We start from the raw sequence: 23,010 nt of genomic DNA, 5'->3' as shown, positions 1-23,010 counted from the left end.
AATTTGCACTGTCTACAAGTAGCTGCTTGCAAAAATTCAGTGCATTAATGTTTGCATACAAAATCACCACTGGCTCTGCACCCCTTTACCTAAATTCATTACTTCAGAATGATGTGCCCTCTAGAAGCTTGTGTTCTGTAAGTGAACAGCGTATTATTGTGCATCTCAAAGAGGCAAAAAAAATCACTTTCAGACTTTTACCTGGTGGAATGACCTGCCCAACTCAATCCCAGCATCTGAGTCCTTTTGACCCTTTAACTCTAGCGTGTGTGCGTGTGTGTGTATATATATATATATATATATTAAGGGCTTCACGATTCGTCGTTTAAATATCGATATTGCAATTTACGAAAGTTTATCATTTGCATGTGTTTTTACGTCATGTCTGTTTAACAGGGCAGAAAGAGAGAGAGAGAGAGAGAGAGAGAGAGAGAGAGAGAAAGAGAGAGCGAGCGAGAGAGAGAGCGCTACCGTGAGAGAGAGAGAGAGAGAGAGAGAGAGAGCGAGAGAGAGAGCACTACCGTGAGAGAGAGAGAGAAAGAGAGAGAGAGCTACCGTGTGAGAGAGAGAGCAAGCGAGCGAGAGCATAAGAGAGAGAGAGAGAGAGAGCGAGCGAGAGCTACCAATTGTGAGAGAGAGAGAGCGAGCGAGAGCGTTTAACTCTAGCGTGTGTGTATATATATATATATATTAAGGGCTTCAAGATGTGTTGTTTAAATATCGATATTGCAATTTATGAAAGTTTATCATTTGCATGTGTTTTTACATCATGTCTGTTTAACAGGGCAGAGAGAGCGAGCGAGAGAGAGACAGCTACCGTGAGAGCGAGAGAGAGAGCGAGCGAGAGAGAGAGAGAGCGAGAGAGAGAGCGAGCGAGAGAGAGAGCGCTACCGTGAGAGAGAGAGCTACCGTGTGAGAGAGAGAGAGCGAGAGAGAGAGCGAGCGAGAGAGAGAGCGCTACCGTGAGAGAGAGAGAGAGAGCGAGCGAGAGAGAGAGCGCTACCGTGAGAGAGAGCGAGAGAGAGAGCGAGCGAGAGAGAGAGCGAGCGATAGAGAGAGCGCTACCGTGAGAGAGAGAGAGAGAGAGAGCGCTACCGTGAGAGAGAGAGCGAGCGAGAGAGAGAGCGCTACCGTGAGAGAGAGAGAGAGAGAGAGCGAGCGAGAGAGAGAGCTACCGTGTGAGAGAGAGAGCAAGCGAGCGAGAGCGTACGAGAGAGAGAGAGAGCGCACGAGAGAGAGAGCGAGTGAGCGAGAGCTACCGTGTGAGAGAGAGAGAGAGAGAGAGCGAGAGCGTACGAGAGAGATAGAGAGCAAGCGAGTGAGCCCAAGCCGCACGCTCACTGTCTTCAAACAACACAAGCTCTGTCTTGCTCTCTCTCCCTCACGCATATTAATCAATTGACAAGATGGTGTCGATGTTTAAATCATTTAAAATAAGAATGTAAGAGTGCTTACCCCATTTTTTTTATAAGAAAAAATTGGATTAGATTTCAAACAAATCGCAATGTCACTTTTTCCAGATATCGTGCAGCCATATATATATATATATATATTAGGGGTGTGACGTTTAGTATATAACCGTGAGACCGGCGGTTATAGGTGAACACCGTCATTAGAACTCTATAACCGCCAAAACCGTGTCATTAAAATATTTTTTACAAACATTTTTTATAAAAAATTATTTTCATTTTTTAGATAGGATCATAAGATGCGCAATATATCGTGAGACATGGTTTTTACCACTTAATGAAGTTTTGTAAATTGTCAGACATGATATTTACCACTTCATTAAATTTTGCTTTGTAGAAAACCTTTCTTAAAAACGTATTCGTTTTTTCTTATTCGAATTTCGTTTTGTACAAATTTTATCTTAATTTTAATAAATGTTTCATCAACCAATTGCTTGTATTTTAATAAATAAAAAGCAAATATAGCAGACAATGATAACCGTGACATGGAAGCACCAGCGCGCCGTGTTCACTTGCACTGCACTGTGAGCGCATCTCATCGTAATGAAACTCAGCGTAGCCCTATGCCTCATACATTAGCACTACATGGATTTTTTTTTTTTTTGAGGCTCGCATCAGCAAAGCATTGCATCGTCTATAGACCGCAAAACAATCAGCGGATGGCGGATATGTGCGGCTTTGAAATTTGCTCAAAAAACGTTGGCGCGGATGATGAGTTTTGTGACAGATCTCCTTAATAAACGGAGGTCTGAAATCTCTGCCCCTTTACCAATCAGTGCGCGCTGATACGGAGTTAACCCGCTATCTCCAAGAACAACCAATTGACTTGGACCCCACCCCCGATGGTTATGTTATGAACCGTCACATTTGACTCACGTCATAACTGTCATCACCAATTCTGAAAACGGCACACCCCTAATATATATATATATATGTATATATGTGTGTGTGTGTGTGTGTGTGTGTATATATTTATATATATGTGTGTGTGTGTGTGTGTGTGTGTACCTTGCTAAGTGTACTGCGTAAGGCTAACCAAGACTTGTCATTTACACTTATTTATTGTTGCTCTTTTGTTAGATTTGACTGCTTTTATTCTTCTCATTTATAAGTCTCTTTGGATAAAAGCGTCTGCTAAATGACTAAATGTAAATATTATTAATAATAATTGTGTATTATTGTTGCTTTAAGAAGTAGATTTTGCTGTACAGTAGCTAAACATTTCTGTCACAATTTCTTCAAGTTAAACCAGACTTTTATTTAGGCGGGTTGTAGTGAGGATATTTGAGTTTCTGTATAAATCTGAATTAAACTTATTATTATTGTGTGTGTAAATAAATGCTCTGCTTTTACCTCCTCAGAAACTCCCTTAATCTTCATCATCATCATCATCATCATCATGTCTGGGAAGTCAGACGGTGCGTTGAAGAAGTGGGCGGCTGTGCGAGGTCGACTGGGCTCGTCTCAAGAATTGGACGGCCCGCAGGAGGCCAACCTGGAGAACTCAGACGCCGAGCTGTGCATCCGTCTGCTGCAGGTGCCCACCGTGGTCAACTACTCAGGCCTGAAGAAGCGGCTGGAGAAGAGCGACCAGACCTGGATGGTGCAGTTCCTGGAGCTCTCGGGCCTCGACCTGCTGCTGGAGGCCCTGGACCGTCTGTCGGGACGCGGCTGCTCTCGAATCGCAGACGCTCTGCTGCAGCTGACGTGTGTGAACTGTGTGAGAGCCGTGATGAACTCATCTGCTGGGATTCACTTCATCGTGGATAATGAGGGATACGTGCGCAAGCTGTCGCAAGGTAGAGCAATCTTACTCTAGCTCTATTAGTGTACTTCACAATTCTTTCTGGTGTCAAATCTTGACCGATTCTGATGAAGTAAAGGTCAGTAATATCTCCAGATGAACTCTTCCTGGACTGAAGCAGATCAACTTTACTTGATTCTCCATCAATCCTGTTTGAGAGCCCTGCATGGGAACTGAATGTCAGTAAGGACAGGGTTAAAATAGTCCATGTGACTTCGACCGTAATCTCATGAAGCTAAGAGTATACTTTTTGTGCCCAAAAACAAACAAAAAGAACAACCTTTGAGATAAATTATGAGATAAAATGCAAATCATGACTAGAATTATGAGACAAAAATTCATAATTATGAAAAAACACACATTTGTGAATTTTGTACAATATTTGTTACAATATTTTGTCTAAAGTTTCAGTAAACCGTTCAATAAAAAAATCTATTTCATAATTTTATTATGACTTTTTTCTTTCTAATTCTGTCTTTTTATCTCATAATTGACATTTAATCTAATAGTTCACTTTTCATATTTTTAATTTTGTCTCATAATAATGACTTTCTATGTCAAATTGATGATTTTTTTTTATCTCAACAATGACTTATTGTATCATAATTAAGTTTTTTTTATCTCAAAATTAATTTGTCATAATTTTGACTTTTATCTTATAATTATGAATTTTATCTCATAATTGATTTGTCATAATTTTGACTATCTATTACATAATTATTCATTTTTATCTCATAATTCTCTTCATAATTGTCACTGTCTCATAAATATCAAATTTATTTTTTTTACCTCTAAATTATGACTTAGTATGTCACAAATTGCTTCTCTTAATTATGACGTTTTATATTATAATTATGATTTTGTATATCATAATGCCATAATATCTCATAATTATGATTTAGTCATAATATAGATGTTTCTTTTCTTTTATTTCTAAATTATGAGCAATAAAAGTCTGACGTGCCAATTTTGATACTCATCAACATGCAAACTGTTTTTTGTCCCCAAATATATTTTCTAAAGGTTCAATAAACCACTCCATTTCAGAAAATCTAGTTATTTTTTTCTGCTACAGTTTTATGTGTCAGGCTTTACAGGGGTAAAGGAAAAGTTCACCCTAAAAGCATGGATTTTCTTTCATGCTTCTCTTTTGAGGGTGCATGTGTTCACCTGTCTGTCGAAATCACTCAATCGCTGATTCTATACGTCTGAAAGAAGGATTTGGCCGAACTGTTCCTTTAAAACTGTGCACTAACTATCCAGCAGACGAGATAAATCCAGAAAAACACACATTCCTCCAAAGCCTTGCTCACAGTATCTGCATTGCTCAATCTTCACACCTATCACATGCTCTGGCTGTTTTTTTTTAACCATCAGAAGTACAAAGTTCACATTACGTCTCCCAAAATGTAGCTGCTAACTCATCCTAAAAGTGGAGAGGGACGAAACGATGGAGGAGGAAGCTAACAGCGCTGTATTTCCTTTCCCTTTGCCTCCAGCTCTGGACACGTCTAATACCATGGTGAAGAAGCAGGTGTTCGAGCTGCTGGCGGCCCTTTGCATGTTCTCCTCCGAGGGACACCGACTCGCTTTAGACGCTCTGGACCATTACAAGGCAAGTGATGATCTGATTCTTGCGCCTCCGTCTGGATCAGTTAAGGGATTGATATCAGTGAGTGTCGAGTGATCTGAAGTGGTCAGCTGAGACAGATAACATGCGTCTTCTACGACCATTGCATCTCTCAATATTTCATTGTTTACGGCATGTAGATAAAAACACAAAAACATCACACTGTTGCTTCTAAATAGACTGCTCTTTCTCAGTACGCTTGTCTTTTTTTATACAAATATCTTAACAGTTTTAAATCAAGATACATTGACTGGAGAAGCAACATTACAGAAATTAAGAAGCCTTGTTTTATAAAAAAAAATATCAAAATAAAGAGTTTTTGCGTAAAACAACTGCTTATTTATTTATTTAAATATTTTTTATTTATTTGCTTGCTTACTTTGATTATTTATATATTTACTTGTTTTTATTAAAATATTTATTTACTTATTTCTTTACTTATTTACTTGCTTGTTTATTTACATATTTCTTCATGCATGTACTTGCGTGCTTGCTTTATTTATTTATTTTGTTATTGCACATTTTTTTTGTTCTATGGAGATTTCATTTTGACTGTAATGTACTCATGAGATTTTAAGAAAAAGAATCTTTACGTTTACGTTCATGTTTCTGACCCCATCGGCAGGTCTTTTTCTTGTTTTAAGCTTAAACAATTAAACAAGACTTTATATCTTCAGTCTTTTTGCCGCTTCAGTAAATGCATCTTGATTTAAGATAAAAATCCTAAGAAAATCATATTTCCAATGCGTGTGGATTATTTGTTTATATGTTAATCAAGGTAATGTAATGCATGCACAAAACATTGTATGCATGCATATTTTCAATCGGACAGTAATTTCCTTTTTAAGCCACATGCAAGTCTCAATAATAGGAATTGATGGTTTTCTTCTGGAGCAATGATGTTAGTTTTAAGGAAGGTTTGAGGATAACCTTGTTAAAATGGAAAATAATATGGCTAATGTGAAGTTTGCAGGACATGATGTGATGCGACACAGTACTGTGTTTGTCTAACAGTCTGTGAAGACGCAGCAGTATCGATTCAGTGTGATTATGAACGAACTCCAGTCGACTGATAACGTGCCTTACATGGTGACTCTTCTGAGCGTCATAAACGCCTTAATCTTCAGCGCCGACGACCTGCGCCAGAGAGACAAGATGCGCAAGGAGTTCATCGGTATGTGATGCTACATACAGAATACAGAATACTAGCGTAAAAGTTGAGTATGCCATTTAACACACAGCCCCTATTTCAAATACAGCTCTTGTAGATTGTAAGTTGCAGTAATAAAAAGTACAGAAAAAATGGTAAATCCTGTACATTGCACATTTTGATAAATTTTATAAATCTTCTGGGAATGCAACCTATTTTGTACAATATACATATTGCATACTGGAAAAACAGTATGAGTAGTATGCAAGTATGCTATTTAGAACACAGCCCTTTATTTAAAATACAGTCCTAGTACTGTGTATAGTGCACAGTGTACAATGAATGCTAGCTGATATTTATTAAAAATAGCATGTAAGTACACATCATGCAGTATGAAAAAAATAAACTATAAAAACATTTAAATGAAAACTGATTCAAAATTAACAAAAATCTTAATGATACTAAAATAAATGCTGAGTTGTGCACGATATACACATTGCATACTTCAGATCTAGTATGAGTAGTATGTGTAGCATGCAACTGCAAACAGAAGTGATCAAGTCTTAATTGTGTTCACCTGTTCATCACACCAGCACATGCCTCCGGTTTTGTGCTTTAACACAACGGATCTTTCCAACACAGAGCTCTAGATGGTTTTTTTTGTGTGTATTCATGGACTTTACGCTGATTTGTGTCCTCCAGGATTACAGCTGCTTCACCTGCTGCCGAAGTTGAGGTGAGTTTTGTGAAGCAGAAGTGCACGCTGAATAAATCTCAGTGTGCATCACAGTGCATGTGTGTTTTAGAGAAGAGGATGATGAAGACTTGATCATCCAGTGTGAGGCGTTTGAAGAGGCCATGGCTGAAGATGAGGACGAGCTCCTGAGGCTCTATGGAGGAATTGACATGAGCAATCATCAGGAAGTCTTCACATCTCTTTTTAACAAGGCAAGCGGTGCTCCTCTTACAGATCTGCGCTGTTTCTTTGACTGGTATGGTGTCTGGTAGCTTGAGCTGCGTCGTGTGTTTGCAGGTGAGCAGCTTCCCGTCGTCTCTTCAGCTGTTGTCCGTCTTGCAAGCGCTGCTGCTGCTGGGTCCCGAGCGAGCAGATATCTGGCAGGCGCTGGAGGCGCTCGCTAACAGAGCCGTACTGATTGCTCAGAGCTGTGAGTTTCTCTCGCCATGTGCATTATTCTCATGGAAATGTCTCTGTTTGGAAATTACTGAATGCATGTCATCTGGATTGATTGGTCTCTTCGGCTCACCAAGCCTGCATTTATTTTGATCAGAAATACAGCAGAAGCAGTAATATTCTGAAATGGTTTTACGATTTAAAATAACTGCTTTCTATGTGAATATCTATTAAACTGTAATTTATTTCTGTGATGCTCCGCTGTATTTTCAGCATCATTACTCCAGTCTACAGTGTCACATGATCTTCAGAAATCAGAATAATATGATTTTGCTCTTTCACTCATTTACGTATTTATTCACCTGCTTATTTATTAACTTAATTTACTTGCTTTAATTATGCATTTAATTGCTTATGTGTTTTTTTACTTTACGTATTTGCTTATTTACACGTATTAATTTTCTTTAATATTTTTCATTTATATAGTTGTACATTTACCTGCTTATTTATTCACTTGCTTCTTAATTGGTTATTTAACTATTTACTTGGTAGGTAAATGCATATACATAATATATATTTATTTGCTCATTTGTTTACTTGCAGTGTACGTCTCATTGCTCATGTACTTGTTTGCTTACTAAAATAAATTGACTTTTAAATCTGCTTTCCTTAAGTAAAAAAGCAAATAAATAAACAAGCAAATATTTACTTTTAATTGATCTACTTGTTTAATTGTATTTAGTTGCTTATGTACTTGTATATTTACTTATTTGATGATTTACTTTTATATCTTTTATTGTGTCTATGTATGTTTTCTTTTTCCTGTAATGCATTGATGAAATGTTTCTCTTTCTATTTCTTTGGGCTTTCAGCTGAGATGGACTCATCTGAGAAGATCATGCAGCGTCTCGTCTTCTCGAAGGAATCGTCCAAAGGCTCCTTTGAGGTCAACGGTTATGAGTCCAGAAAAAAGAATCAAGCCGTTCAGACGGAGACCAAAGACGAGAAACTGGAGTGTTCCTGCAGATCATCCAAAACCCAGGAACCTCTGATCAACTCCACAAAGACCGGACCTCCACCTCCTCCTCCACCTCCTTTCTCAGCAGTGCCTTTCAAAACAGGAGCTGGACCTCCTCCTGCACCTCCACCACCTCCTCCCTTACCAGGAGCACCAATGCCTCCTCCTCCGCCTCCTCTTCCAGGAATATGTTCTGCACCTCCTCCTCCACCTCCACCTTTACCTGGCATGGGTGCACCTCCTCCTCCTCCACCTTTACCTGGCATGGGTGCACCTCCTCCTCCACCTTTACCTGGCATGGGTGCACCTCCTCCTCCACCTTTACCTGGCATGGGTGCACCTCCTCCTCCACCTTTACCTGGCATGGGTGCACCTCCTCCTCCACCTCCTCCTCCAGGAGCAGGTGATGTGATCGTGGCCCGGACGTTTCATCCGGTTGGTCAGTGTTACTCCGCGCCGGCGAGGAGCGGTCCGTATCCCACACTCAGGATGAAGAAACTCAACTGGCAGAAGCTGAACTCCAGAGCCGTCACCGGTGAGATCCGTGAGGAACGCTAGCGACTCCACGCTTTGATTCCCAGAGAACGCATGAGCTGAGAACATGCAGAGCTCTCTCTGTGCCAGATGCAGAAGAATGTAAATATGAAGTGTAATCGCCAGGCTTAATTTCGATAACCAAAGCTAAAATCATTATTTGAAAGAAAATAACATTAATAGAAATAAAAAAATATTTAAAAACGCATTATTTAGACATTAAAAAAATTAAAATATTAATATATAAAACTAAAATCTGATTCAAAATATTGACAAAAATAAAATGCAAAAATGATAAAAAATAACTTTAATAGAAATAAAAAATAAATAAAATTAAAACGCATTTAGAGATAAAAAAATTACAACATTAATATATAAAAATAAAATATAATTCAAAATATAAAAAATACAAAAATGCAGAAATTTTATTTCAGATAGTTGCAAGTATATAGACATTAAAAAAAAACTTTTATTAAAATAAAAATGAAAACCGAATTTAAAAATAAAATCTGATTCAAAATATAGATATTTAAAAAATATACAAATTAATAAAAGTGACTTGCATGACAAAATTACTAAACATTTAGCTTAAATTAAACCGAAAACAAAATTATAAAAATAAAATCTAATTTGAATATAAACAAAATGAAATAAAGCATGTAAACCTTTAATTTCAGCTCATTGAAAAGGCAATGTTTCTTATTTTTGTTTAGCTTAAGTTAATGTACTAAAAGAACTTAACACTATAATTAAATGTCAAGTCACCTTTATTTCTATAGCGCTTTAAACAAATGGAGAAAAAAAACCATGGAGAAACCAGGCTCAGTCTGGGGGCCAGTTCTCCTCTGGCCAGACGAAACCAGCAGTTCAATTCCAGTGCAGTGACCCTCTGATCTGGACACAGACTGGATCTGGTGGCTACGGTGACCTCAGTATAAGAGAGAAACAGACAAATATTAGCGTAGATGCCATTCTTCTAATGATGTAGCAAGTACATCGGGTGTTCCCGGTTCCGGTTTACCTAATTAATGCAGCCTAAAAATCCTTTAATGGATTTGGATATTAAAAGCATATCAGTATGTTATGTGTATGCCAGGTTAAAGAGATGGGTCTTTAATCTAGATTTAAACTGCAAGAGTGTGTCTGCCTCCCGAACAATGTTAGGTAGGTTATTCCAGAGTTTAGGAGCCAAATAGGAAAATTGAGTTTTGAGAACGTAGCGGACGTAGAGGATTATAATGTTACAAGAGCTCATTCAAGTACTGTTATCTCTAAGTAGGAATATAATTTTGAGGATACCACCTTTTCTAGTATCTTGGACAGAAAAGGGAGATTCGAGATTGGTCTATAATTAACAAGTTCTTTGGGGTCAAGTTGTGGTTTTTTGATGAGAGGCTTAATAACAGCCAGTTTGAAGGTTTTGGGGACATATCCTAATGACAATGAGGAATTAATAATAGTCAGAAGAGGATCTATGACTTCTGGAAGCACCTCTTTTAGGAACTTATATGGTATAGGGTCTAACATACATGTTGTTGGTTTAGATGATTTAACAAGTTTATACAATTCTTCCTCTCCTATAGTAGAGAATGAGTGGAACTGTTCCTCAGGGGGTCTATAGTGCACTGTCTGATGTGATACTGTAGCTGACGGCTGAATGGTTGCAATTTTATCTCTAATAGTATCGATTTTAGAAGTAAAGTAGTTCATAAAGTCATTACTGCTGTGGTGGTGGGCAATGTCAACACTTGTTGAGGCTTTATTTTTCATTAATTTTGCCACTATATTGAATAAATACCTGGGGTTGTGTTTTTTTTTCTAAAAGAGGGTTTTTTAAAGCTTTTCTGTAGGATAGGTTACTTTCCCGCCAAGCAATACGAAATACCTCTAGTTTTGTTTTCCTCCAGCTGTGCTCCATTTTTCGGGCTGCTCTCTTTAGTGTGCGAGTATGCTCACTATACCATGGTGTCAAACTGTTTTCCTTAACCTTCCTTAAACGTAAGGGAGCAACTGTATTTAAAGTTCTAGAAAAGAGAGAGTCCATAGTTTCTGTTACAAGTTGTTGTGAGGTTTTGGATATGCTAAGGAATTTGGATACATCAGGAAGATAGCTTAAAAAGCAGTCTTTTGTGGTGGAAGTGATGGTTCTTCCATACTTGGAACAAGAAGAAGAATTTACAGTTTTAGCTATATTAAGTTTTTACAAATCTAAATAATGCTCTGAGATATCATCACTTGGCTGAATAATAATAAACACTATCAACATCAATTCCATGTGACAGTATTAAATCTAGAGTATGAAACGTGTTGTATAACACCTATAGAGTTCAGAATGTCTATAAATGCTGATCCCAATGCATCTTTTTCATTATCGACATGGATATTAAAATATGTAAACATTTGTTTGCAAAAACATAAAACGACAAAATTACTAAAACTTTTTACTGAAATTAATATGAATTTATAAAATATAAGAACTGTAGAAGTGTATCAGTGATACTAAAGTAACACTGCTAATGGCCAGATTTTTAATCAGTATAAAGCTTGATCAAGTTTGCTGCTTATTTTGGACGTTTATTATTTAGAGAAGACTGGCAAGAAAAATTATCAACAGTTTTTTTGTAACATTTATGATTTTATGATATGATTTATAACAGAACTATGATTCTCAGTGTTTTTTTAATCAGACTGGAAGTTATACTTTCTATCAGTGCATGCATTTTTGTGTGTAAATACAGTGTGTATGTGGGTTTTTTCATAGATGGTCCTTCAATGTGGGCATCAGTCTCGACCGATTCACCGGTGGAGCCCAATTACAGCAGCATCGAGCAGCTCTTCTGTCTGCCAGTGACTGAAGTTAAAGACAAGAGCCCAGCCACTTCACTCAAGAAAGAGCCCAAGGAGGTATGAGATATACATATAAAATAACAGATTACATTTCAACATTGAACTTAAGAGCATTCATGTAACTCAGAATCATGGCGCTCGCAACGGCAAGGTCATGGGTTTGATTCCCTAGAATGCATGAACTGATTTTCAAAGAGAAGAAAAAGCATCGAGCAGGAGTGAATTTTATAATTAGAAACGGATTAGATTGTGAAAAATAAGAAGGAATGATGACTAATGCTGAGAGTTGGAACAAGTTATTCATTATTTCAATTTAAGATTATAAAAACAAATGTATGCTTTTATAGCAAGGTTTGATTTAAAAAAGTTGATTGAGAGCTAATAATGTAAAACGATACAAATTAAAATAAAGGAAAAATAATTAATGATTTTTTTTTTAAACTTGAATAAAGCAAGAATATTTGCTTACTGAAATGTTTTAGTTGCTTGAAAGGTAATAATTAAATGTAAAATTAAAATATTTGTTTAAATATAAAAGTGTAAGTAAAATACAGTTCTTTGGGCATTTGTTGAAATAATACACAAGTTGATTAAAAGCTAATAATTAAATGCAAATTTAAAATGAAAATTATTTTAAAATTAAAAATCTAAAAACACATTTAAGAGATGATTAAAAGCTTCTAATTAAAATGTAAAATTCTAACTTTTAGCTTACATATTTAGTTTAAAATGTTAATTAAAAGCTTCGAATTTAAAAAGTTTTTTGAAAGTAATTCAAAACATTTTTTTTATTCAAATAAAACAAACTTACCGAAATATTAAAAATTTTTCATTAAAAGCTTCTAATTAAAAGATGTAAAATTAAAAAAAATTATTTGAATTAGATATTTTAAAATACTTTAAATATTTTTGTAATAAATAATTTTTACCTGCATGTTATGTGACCACTAACCAACACCAGAGACCATGGATGTGTTGGTAAATTATTGAAATTATTAACTTTAAAAGTAAATACTTAATTTATTCTTATATCCTACACAATACAAGCTGGTACATGTACAAAGAAAATGGGGTCAATTTAAGTTTCGATTAAACATGATTTTTTTTTCCTATTTCTCAGATTTCCTTCATTGACCCCAAGAAGAATCTGAACCTGAATATCTTTCTGAAGCAGTTCAAGTGGTAAGATTGCTTAACGTTTTGATTGCTTAATGTGTGTTTATGTGATATCTGTCAGGGTTCTGCAAGAAATGAAAACCCAGATGGAAAAAGATGCGGGTTTTTCTGTTGTTTTTTTTTTGTTTTTTTTTGCTAATGTATTTAACGTATAAACTATTTTGTGATCTTGCACCACCACCTCTTAAGCAATGTGTGAATTTCTGTAAGGACATTATCAGGCAGACTAGGTCATCAGTTAGAGGTGACTGTTTAACTAAATTTAAGAAAACTGTTTTTGGACAATCAGCTTTTTGTTAGTATTTTTAAAACCACTCTTAAAGTATGGCTAAAGGAAAATCAGTGATCACTGACTTGGATTTGTAATCTAATGTAGTTTGATGCGATTTTGTATGTGTTACATGTATTGTTTGTCACTTAATATTATAATTTTGTAACAATATCCTGCCCAGGAACTGCAGATGCTAATTAGCTTTATAGCTAACTCTGGCACAACACTGTTGTTGTGCGTTGTCCCTGTCCAAATAAACTAAACTAAACTAGGTAGGAACACCGGAAGCCAGTAGCTTGATGTTGATCTCAGATGTTGCACCAGTCTGGCTGCCAGGTTTTGGCTCTCAGAACCAAAGTCTAGATACTTGAGTGTACAAGAGCTGCTGCAAAGCTGTAGGGGTCACTAGCCGGGGGACAGTGGAGACTGGACAGCACCAGACATGATAGCAAACAAGACGAGACTTGAGACAACACAAGACAGACAAAACTGATTAGAGTATTGGCCAAAGAGCAGTGTTAATTTCGTCAACGAAGACAAAGAAAATAAAAACAATTATTTGACTAAAACGAGACGTCGATCTAAAACTAATTTCTGACGATAAAAACTGACAAAATTTTTTTATAAGATGCTTTTTGCTACTGTTGAAGGGATAATTCAGTCAAAAATTAAAATTGTCAAGTTTTTCCAAATTCAATCCTTGGTTCAGATTTTTAATAAGCTTAATTGATTTGGTCTAAACGGAAAAGAACGAATGACTATTTTTGTTTGAAGACTACATATAAAATAACTACCAAAATGTTGATAACTGCAGTTTGACTAAAAGTAATCACTTTTTGTCAGCTAAAACTATGAAAGACTCAAGTGACTTAAAATGTGACTAAGCATTTTTCTCAATATAAGACTAAATCAGAAATGTCATAAAAGAAACTGGAACTACAAAAAGATAAAATACTAAATGGAAGGAGAATCTAAACAAGTCTAGAATGCACAAAATCAAAAACTAAAGCAAGACCGGTCTAGAGAAAACAAAATGGAAACAAGGATACAATATTGCTGGATAAAAGAGAAAATTCACTAGAGCAAGATCAAAGGACAACTTCCAAACAAAGAACAGGAAAATACCACAAAACGGACCAGCCCAGACACAAGGGAAAAGAACACAATATAAAGATGCAAAGCACATGAGGATCAGGTGGCAAACAGAGACAAAGCCATGTGCTCAGACACAAAACGAACAAAGAAACATTGAACAGAGAAAAGACAGACAAGACCGTCAGGTCAGGATCCTGACGATATCGTGAAGAGATATTTGATTATTTGTTTGCTTTATTCACAAACAGCTCAAATGAAGAGTTTGTGTCGATGGTGCAGAAAGGAGATTGTTCCAAATTTGACGTTGAGTCCCTGAAACAGCTTCTGAAACTCCTTCCGGAAAAACATGAGGTACTTCCCAATAAAATATGGGCATTTACAAGTATATCCTATTCATAGACCTTGATGCAAACGAAAACGAGGTTCAGAATCAATGTTTTCTGTCTTTTTGACATGCATGAGAGTAAATCTGCAGTCTATCCTTGTGATGACCCTGAGTCTCCTGATCCTATTGGAGCAGAGCGTGGATGATTTTGATTGTTTGTCACCCTGTTAATTGATCATTATTTTGAATATTTAAGAGTGTAATGTGTTATTTGGGGTAGGCACTCACTTTGGGATAGTTCTCTCGAGAGTGGCTCTTTTCTAGTTCTTTCTTTTGGCATTTTCTCTTATTGTGTAGTAATTTTTAATTTGATAAAACAATTTTCTTTGAGACTTTGTTGTCGATCCCGCTTTAATGTTGCAAACTTAATTCATAATATAAAATTTTGTATCCCGGACGAGCCCCCGATTTTACAATCCACTCATATAAGATTGCAACATAAAAGAGGGATCAGACAACAAAGTCTAATCAAAGCAAAGTGTTTTATTAAACTATTCCAACAATTAATAATGACTATAAACAGAAATCTATGGGTATTAAAGTGCAGTTTGCTTTGATTAGACCTTGTTGTCTGATCCCTCTTTAATATTGTAACCTTTAAATGAGCGGGTCGTAAAATAAAAATTCATATCCCGTACGAGCCCCCAATTTTAGCCAATCAAATCAACTAATCAAAATCTTCCACGCTCTGCTCCAATAGGATCAGGAGACTCGGAGTCGTAAATCTTGCTTTTGATCAGTTGAGTGTTTGCGTTTAACTTCTCTAGATTGACAACTTAAAGACCTTTCAAGGAGATTCAGACAAACTGGCCAGCGTGGATCACTTTTACCTCTTACTGCTGGCTGTACCCTGGTAAAGTGACATTAAATCCCATATTCACGTGTTGTTCCTCTAATACTGTAGGTGCATGAGGCAGTTAATAGTTTTTGTCTGACATCAGTTACCAGCTGAGGATTGAATGCATGTTGCTGTGTGAGGAAGCAATGTCTGTGCTCGAAATCCTGAAGCCCAAAGTGGAGCTGGTGGAGACGGCCTGTGAGAGTGAGTACAAACTGACTGCTACGGTTTAAAACCGTTCTGCTCTTAAACATTTTCAGCAGTACAAAGTGTAACGGCCAGTTTAAATAAACGCCTTAGATTTGAAACATCTAGTGAGATTCTTGTACATATTGTTTACATGTGAGATTTTGCTTCAGAACAACTTTTATAATTCCCACATTATAAAACAAGGTTAAAATTAATTTGATACATTTTATTTAATGTTTTATTTTTGTTTAATTGTTTTTGTATTTATAGTTGTGTTTATGACATTTTGTTGTGTTTTACTTTTGTTTATAGCTTGTTTATCAAACAATTATTTTTTAATTTGTTTGTTTTTTTGTTTCATTTATCCATGTTTTTTAGTTCATTAGTCTGTGTTTTTCGGTTTTATTTTGTTCTGTTTTATTTTATATATTTTAGTTTATTATGTATTCATTTCAGTTTTTCACACATTGTTTAATGCACAGTATTTCTTTGTACTTTTTTTTCAGAATTAATGAATAAATGCACAAAAAAAAAACGTTTTAATAACTATGTGTGTCGCCTGCAGATCTCAGGAAAAGTTCACTACTGCCAAGTTTCTGCAAATTAATCCTCGATGTTGGAAACTTTCTCAACTATGTAAGAATCTCAATTAATGAGTTTGATCTTCATCAAGGGTGTAGAGTTTTGTAGAGACGCTATAACATATCCTTACCAATATCCATCAGCTAATATTGCTCTGTTTTTCCTGTTACTTTGAATTTATTCATACTAATGCTGATTTTAGATTTGTGTGGCTATGCATTAGTGAGACCCTGCATCTGATTAAGTTTGTTGGTCACCAAATCACCCTGAATACTTGCTCTGTTTTCTATGTTTGCTGTGTCTTAGTTCCTCATTTTGAGAACTTTTCCTTTTTGCCAGGGAAGCCACACCGGAAACGCTGAGGGATTCAAGATCAGTTCCCTGCTGAAACTCACTGAAACCAAAGCAAACAAGAGCCGCATCACGCTCTTACATCACATCCTGGAGGTATTGGGCCATTCTACAGCATTACAATAAACGTCAGAAATTTCAATAATTAATAAATATGAATATTATAAGGACTTTTTTACTTCTTAGAATTAGAAATGTCACTTTGTATATTATCATTAACTAAAATCTATGTAATAAAGTATTATTAATCAGAATAAAATAAACGTTAGCTCAATAAAATATTTTAAAACGTAGTTGGCTAGTAAAAATTTCTCATTTTTAATTAGTTTCAGTTGAAGTAGTCTCGCGTAGCCAGACCAATTCTTGACCGCTTTCATTGGCCAAGGCCCGCCCATGAGTCCGTTTGACTGACATGTCAAACAACCAATCACAGTTCATTCGTTCACAGTAATGTTTCAAGGTGTGGAAATGTTATCACAATGTCACAACGCTGACGTATTTTAAAGATTATGCCGTGAACTTTAAATATTTCACATAATTTTGAAAATACAGCGTTTAGTTGATCCTGAGAAGCGCTCGTCATCACAGTTGTAAACATGGCATCTTTCATCTTTCGTAACGTGGTTTGGTGCCACGGTATCTTTGTGTGTGAACATTAAGGAACGCGACACGCACGTCGACTACGATGATGACTTCGACACTCCTGAAGCGTTTCCAATTTTGTGTCCCTTAAGCATCAGAGGTTTAGCCAATGCAGTGACATCTGAGACTAAGCTGAAGTACTACAATAACGAAAACTAAAACCATAAACTTTTTTTATTATTTTATGTAAAATAAACAAGGGAACATTTCTCAATTGTTTAGTTTGTTGAAGAATTAGAATAATTAGAACTATATTAGTTGGTGTTGGTTTTATATTAGTAATTTCAGTGTAAATTCTTGTTTTGTCAGCATTTACTTTATTTTACCATATTGTTCCAGCCCTGTATGACTTCCTATCAGGAAATAAAGATGAAACCGAACCTCAGAATAATAAAATAAAATATATATTGATATTAAAATATTTTATTATTAATAGTACATTTTTATATCAAGTCATTTTCAAAGTCATTTAATGAAAATGTTTTTATTTAATATTAATATTTAAAATTATAGTTATATAAAAATAGTTGTTTTAACAAAAAAAATTATGCAACTTTTAATAGGCAATAGTCAATTTTGTTTTAAGTAAAAAAGTTAATATCAGTTAAGATTAAGTTGCTCTTAATATTAAAAATGTTTAATATTTAAAATATTAATATACAATTTTTAATAATTATATATATTTAAAAAAATAATTATATTATAAATTACAAATATTTTAATGCGCAGTAGTCATTTTTATTTAAAATGGTTTTGTTAATATAATTTTTTAAAATCACAATTAGTGTAATTGTTTTAATATGAAAATTTGAAATATATTTTTATATTAAAATATTCTGCAATATTCTTTTTTTTTTTTTTTTTTTTACTGTAACCTTTTTTTTCCTTGTTGTTTTTTATAATCTCAGAGCATCTGTTGGATGGTGACTTATACTGTCAAGCTCGAAAAAGAAAAAAGCACCATAGATGTAGTTCCTATGACTCAAGCGCTTTCATTCCATGTTTTTTGATCGTTTTTGTGTCATCTATTTTAAGTGAGGTCAGAGTGACAGAGTGCGCTTTATTTTGGGGTGAATTATTCCAGTTAAACTGTGATTGGTGGTGAAAGTCTGTGGATCTCTCTGGTTTCCAGGAAGCTGAATTAAACCATCCAGAGCTGCTGAAGCTTCCAGACGACATCGAGGCCTGTGAGAAAGCAGCCGGGTAAAACAAAAAAATAAAACAAACCCACATTTTCTTTTCAGGATTCTTTGAATAGAAAGATCCAAAAATCATAATTTATCTGAAATAAAACGCTTTTTTAGCATTGTTAGCATCTACTGTTCAAAAGCTTGGAGTCAGTGGGGGGCTGGGATTATAGAAATTTATACTTATTTAGAAAGGATGCTTTAAATGGATCAAAAATCATTACAAAGAGTAATGATGCTGAAAATACAGCTGCGCATCACAGAAATAAATTACGGTTTAAAATATATTAAAATATTATGCAGTTATTTCGAATAATAAAAGAATTTCAGAATATTACTGCATTTTTTACTTGCTTTTTAAAGCTGCGGTAGGGAACGTTTGACGCTCTAGCGGTTAATAAACAGAACTGCTTGCGTCTTGTGGAAGAACATCGTAGCCGGAACTACTTCCCTCTGTTTATGTCTATGAAGAATCACAAAGGTACTGGGTTACTCCGCCGCGGTACCCCCGAAGCAATCTAAAATAGTCCGAATATAAACACTTATTATAGGTGCACCCTAGTGTTTCAGGACAAGCTAAAAACACGGTTTGGAAAATGGATTCATGGTGTACTCGCTTATTATATACATTTTTCTACATTTTGAACACAAACAAAGTTACGGACCGCAGCTCTGATTGGTTGTTTTTTACCGGGAGCGACGTATTTCTGCAAATGGCAATAGGACACTGGGAGGAGCCAGAGGAGCTTGATTTTCACACAGATTATCTGTCTCATATTCTACTGTCAGGACATAATGACAGGTTTAACAAATATGTAAAAAATATATTTTTTTTACAAAAGTTCCCTACAGCACCTTTAATGCTTTACCAGTTTTTCAGTCAAGCAGCTATGTGGATCTTTAACTAAAAAGTACCTTCAGTATCTGAGATTTAACATATGATACGATACGATACTGTCACGATATTTTGCTAACTTATATTATCATCTTCTTTCAGTGTAAACCTGGACTCGATTCAAGCCGAAGCCAGTCATCTTCTGAAGAGACTGAGAGACGCGGAGAAGAAGGTGTCTTCGTCGCTCGAGGACGTCAAACAGCAGTTCTCCGGGCTCATCGAGGTACAAACGCGTGTTTAATCTGACGAGCGTTTCTCTTTCCAGCTGCGGTGTTGTTCTTGAATGTCCCTGTGGTGTTTGTGCAGAAGAACCTGACGACGTGTGCAGCTCTAGACGAGCGTTTCACTAACCTGGACAACAGGAAAGATGATCTGGCTCAGTATCTGTGTGAAGACGTGTCTCAGCTCTCGCTCGACGAGCTCTTCAACAACATCAAAACCTTCCGCCAGCTCTTCCTCAAAGCGCTGAAGGTGCGTGAGCCGTCACTATATGCAGAATAAACTCCTTATATTGGGTTCATCGAGGTTTGTTAAACCCTCGACCCGAACTGAGAAGCGAGACACATTAATAGTATAAAATAGCATAATATTAACCACTTTTTATTCATTTTAAAATCATTTAATATTAAGTAAAGTGGTTTTTAATATTAAAAAAAGAATGTAAAAATATTTTCATATTAATAGTTTAGTTGCTTTTAATATCAAATTAATTTTTAATGACTCTTTAATGTTGAAGTGTTTAAATGCTTTTAAATTAATAGTCTTAAAAAAATGTAAATATTAAAATGACTTATAATTGATACTAAAGTTGTTCTTAACACATTTGAAATTAGTTCGTTATTTTAATATATTTATATTGATTAATAGTTATAGTCACTTTAACACAAAACTGAGAATTAATCATTTTATTTATATTAAAATAGTATTAAATTAATCATATTAAAATAAAATAGTATTAAATAAAAGTAATATTAAAATAACTATAGTTAATATGAAGTTGTTTATACTGTTAAAAATGTAATTAACTCTTTTTAATTAAACCAATATTAAAATAAGATTATATAATTAATATTAAAATTATACTTATTAAAGTTGTTTTTAATATTAAAACATTTTTTGGTTAATGTTTAAATTTTAATCGTTTTTAAAACGAAAAATATTTTAACTATTTAAAGTTTAATTTTAACACAATATTTTTTCTAAGTTAATTTAAAAATATTTTATCCTAATTAAAAGTTGATATTAAAGTCATTTTAACACTTCACCAGTATTTTTATTTCTTCCGGAAATATGAAAATCACATTATTATTCCATGCATTTTTATAATAAAATCGTATTAGAAAAGTGACATTATATTAAAACTGAAAAAAAAAATATAAATGGGCATAATAAAATATAAAATTTTAATTAAAAAAATTTAAAATTAAAAATTCTAAAATTAAATAAAAACGATAATAGCATGTTATTAATAATGAAATGACACTGATGAGTGGTGTTCATGTGACAGAGGTCTGGTTTTCTGTAGGAAAACAAGATCCGTAAAGAACAAGCGGCTAAAGCGGAGAAAAGAAAGCAGCAGCTGGAGGAAGAAGAGTCCAAGAGACAGAAGGGAGAAGATGGAAAGATAAGTGAGTTCAAACAAACTATTCCTGTCCAGAACTTGGGTTTGTGTTCAGTTACTGAAGAAAACAGATGTTATATTCACTTCCAGTATTAGAAACCTGCTCTCATTCAGAAAAACTGCTGCATCGGTGACCCATTAATTGATTTAATAGTTTATATTTAAGTCATTTTAATCATCTTAAAACTTTTGTAATAACAAAATATTAAATATAGTTAATTAATTTTTTTTAATTCAACTAATTTTAATATTACAATTATTTTCACAATCATTAAGTTCAATATTAAATAGTTTTTAAATTCATTAAAATAGTAGTTAATAGTTATGTTGAATTTATCCAAAAACTAATGTTTTGATTTAATATTACAGATTTTTATATTTAATATGATGTCCTATTTAATTAAACTAATGTTTTTAATATAAAGTTGTTAAAGCTAGCATTAAGTTGTTTTAAATAAAGGAATGGTGATTTTAAAGTAAGTTTTAATATTAAACAATTTAAAGTTTTTAATGAATTAAAGACCAATGTTTTAATATTACAATATTTAACCGTTAAGTAGCAGTTAAGTTGTTTTTAGTTCATTAAACTAAAAATTTTAATATTGATTAGTCATTTAAAAAATGTTTTTAGTTTAAAGTTTAATTAAAGTCATATGTATTCATTTTAGTTAAAAAATAAATAAATGATTAAAAATTTAATATTACAACAATAACTTTATATAATATTAGTTTAATTAAAATTACTAATATTAAGTTGTTTTTAATATTATGATTTAATATTAAAATGTTTTTTAATTGATAATATAAAACTTAAGATTACAATATTTTAACATAGTTAAGTTTATAAATGTTTTACTAACTAAAAAACTAAATTTTATTTATATTAAAATGTTTTGATTAATAAAACATTTCTATAAACTTAACTATTTTGTTTTTTATAAAAGTATTTAAATTGATTTAATAACTATTATTTTGACTTATATTAAACATAATATATAAATTTCATGTAATATTAAAAACTATTTAATATTAAAGTCATTTGAAAGTAATGTTGAGCTAATATTATGTTAATATAAAGTTGTTTTTAATATTATACAATTATTTTAATTTTAAGTAATTGTTAAATATAAAAAATTGTTAATATGATGTTGTATATTCACTCCCAGTGTTAGCAAGCTCAGAATGCGGCTGGTTTTTGATATAAATCTGTTTTCAGTTCGTCGAGGCGCGCCTCCGCAGGACGACGGCTGCATCATCGATCATCTCCTGGCCGACATTCGCAAGGGTTTCCATCTGAGAAAGACTCGTCCCAGGTGCGAAAGGGAAACCCCTCCTAGTGAAATGCATAGAGATATGGGAGCGTCCGGTAAGAATATCAGCCCGTCCGGCTCTAAAGCGGCTCTAATGCTAAAGTCTCTGGCTCACGCTGCTCTCTGTAGAAATTTTATTAAAGATCGGCGAGTTTCTGACTCCTTTAAAGCCGAAGCAGTGTTTGTGTCCAGTCTCTTTTGGGTTGGAGCCTGATTCCTCACATGCTGCTGCTGCTCGACCAATCAGCTTCGCAGCTTCTGATTGGTTGTTCACACCGGTCTGAGCTGTCAATCACCTGCCAGTGATATAACACACTCTGTTGTTAGCAAGTGTGAACGGTACATACAAGCTGTAAATGGGTAGTTGACATTATTTTATTTTTTGATTTCTCCTGTAAATGTTGACTATTTTTTTTTATGTAATTCGATGATTTATTCAGCTTTATGTAGGGCTGCACAATTAATCACAGTAGTGCTATAAAACCCTGCCATTTTCAGTTTAGCATTTGAAAAATGAAGCCAAAAATGTCATTTTTATAGATAAATTACAATAAACTGTACGTTATTCTTACTTTATAATACATGGAGGTGCTGGTCATATAATTAGAATATCATCAAAAAGTTGATTTATTTCACTAATTCCATTCTAATTATATGACCAGCACCTGTTTTTTTTTTTTAAACCATTAAAAAGTATTTATAAATTAATTAGTTTATATTTTTCATCTTTGTTTAATAATAACTTGACATAACAATAATACTAATAATTTATTATAGAAAATTGTTGTTATAAAGAAAAAATGACATGTTTTTGAGAATTAAAAAAAGAAAACGTTCAATAATGAGACTATTATTATTATTATTATTATTATAAAATATATGAT

The 23,010-nt window shown here is 34.1% G+C and overlaps 1 protein-coding gene across 5 annotated transcripts in view; it reads left to right on the top strand.

Moving 5' to 3' along the window:
* The window catches only part of LOC113117770 (inverted formin-2), a 33,121-nt gene that overhangs the window by 5,676 nt on the left and 4,435 nt on the right, over positions 1-23,010 (top strand). For 3 of the 5 annotated variants that reach the window (XM_026286681.1, XM_026286678.1, XM_026286680.1), the window contains exons 2-20: positions 2,831-3,268; positions 4,773-4,888; positions 5,918-6,077; positions 6,756-6,789; positions 6,860-7,001; positions 7,087-7,219; positions 8,058-8,738; positions 11,499-11,641; positions 12,705-12,766; positions 14,375-14,477; positions 15,279-15,364; positions 15,453-15,553; positions 16,104-16,174; positions 16,460-16,567; positions 18,246-18,316; positions 19,298-19,418; positions 19,502-19,666; positions 20,721-20,823; positions 22,033-22,182. In XM_026286681.1, coding sequence (XP_026142466.1) covers positions 2,869-3,268; positions 4,773-4,888; positions 5,918-6,077; positions 6,756-6,789; positions 6,860-7,001; positions 7,087-7,219; positions 8,058-8,738; positions 11,499-11,641; positions 12,705-12,766; positions 14,375-14,477; positions 15,279-15,364; positions 15,453-15,553; positions 16,104-16,174; positions 16,460-16,567; positions 18,246-18,316; positions 19,298-19,418; positions 19,502-19,666; positions 20,721-20,823; positions 22,033-22,182 — 2,950 coding nt within the window. In that variant the 5' untranslated portion in view covers positions 2,831-2,868. Of the gene's footprint in view, positions 1-2,830; positions 3,269-4,772; positions 4,889-5,917; positions 6,078-6,755; positions 6,794-6,859; positions 7,002-7,086; positions 7,220-8,057; positions 8,739-11,498; positions 11,642-12,704; positions 12,767-14,374; positions 14,478-15,278; positions 15,365-15,452; positions 15,554-16,103; positions 16,175-16,459; positions 16,568-18,245; positions 18,317-19,297; positions 19,419-19,501; positions 19,667-20,720; positions 20,824-22,032; positions 22,183-23,010 lie in introns of those variants that run through there. The other 2 variants (XM_026286682.1, XM_026286683.1) reach the window with 2 other exon arrangements.

The sequence above is a fragment of the Carassius auratus genome, chromosome 17, assembly GCF_003368295.1.
Source record: "Carassius auratus strain Wakin chromosome 17, ASM336829v1, whole genome shotgun sequence".
Lineage (NCBI taxonomy): Eukaryota > Metazoa > Chordata > Actinopteri > Cypriniformes > Cyprinidae > Carassius > Carassius auratus.
This window is presented reverse-complemented; position numbering and strand designations above follow the sequence as displayed.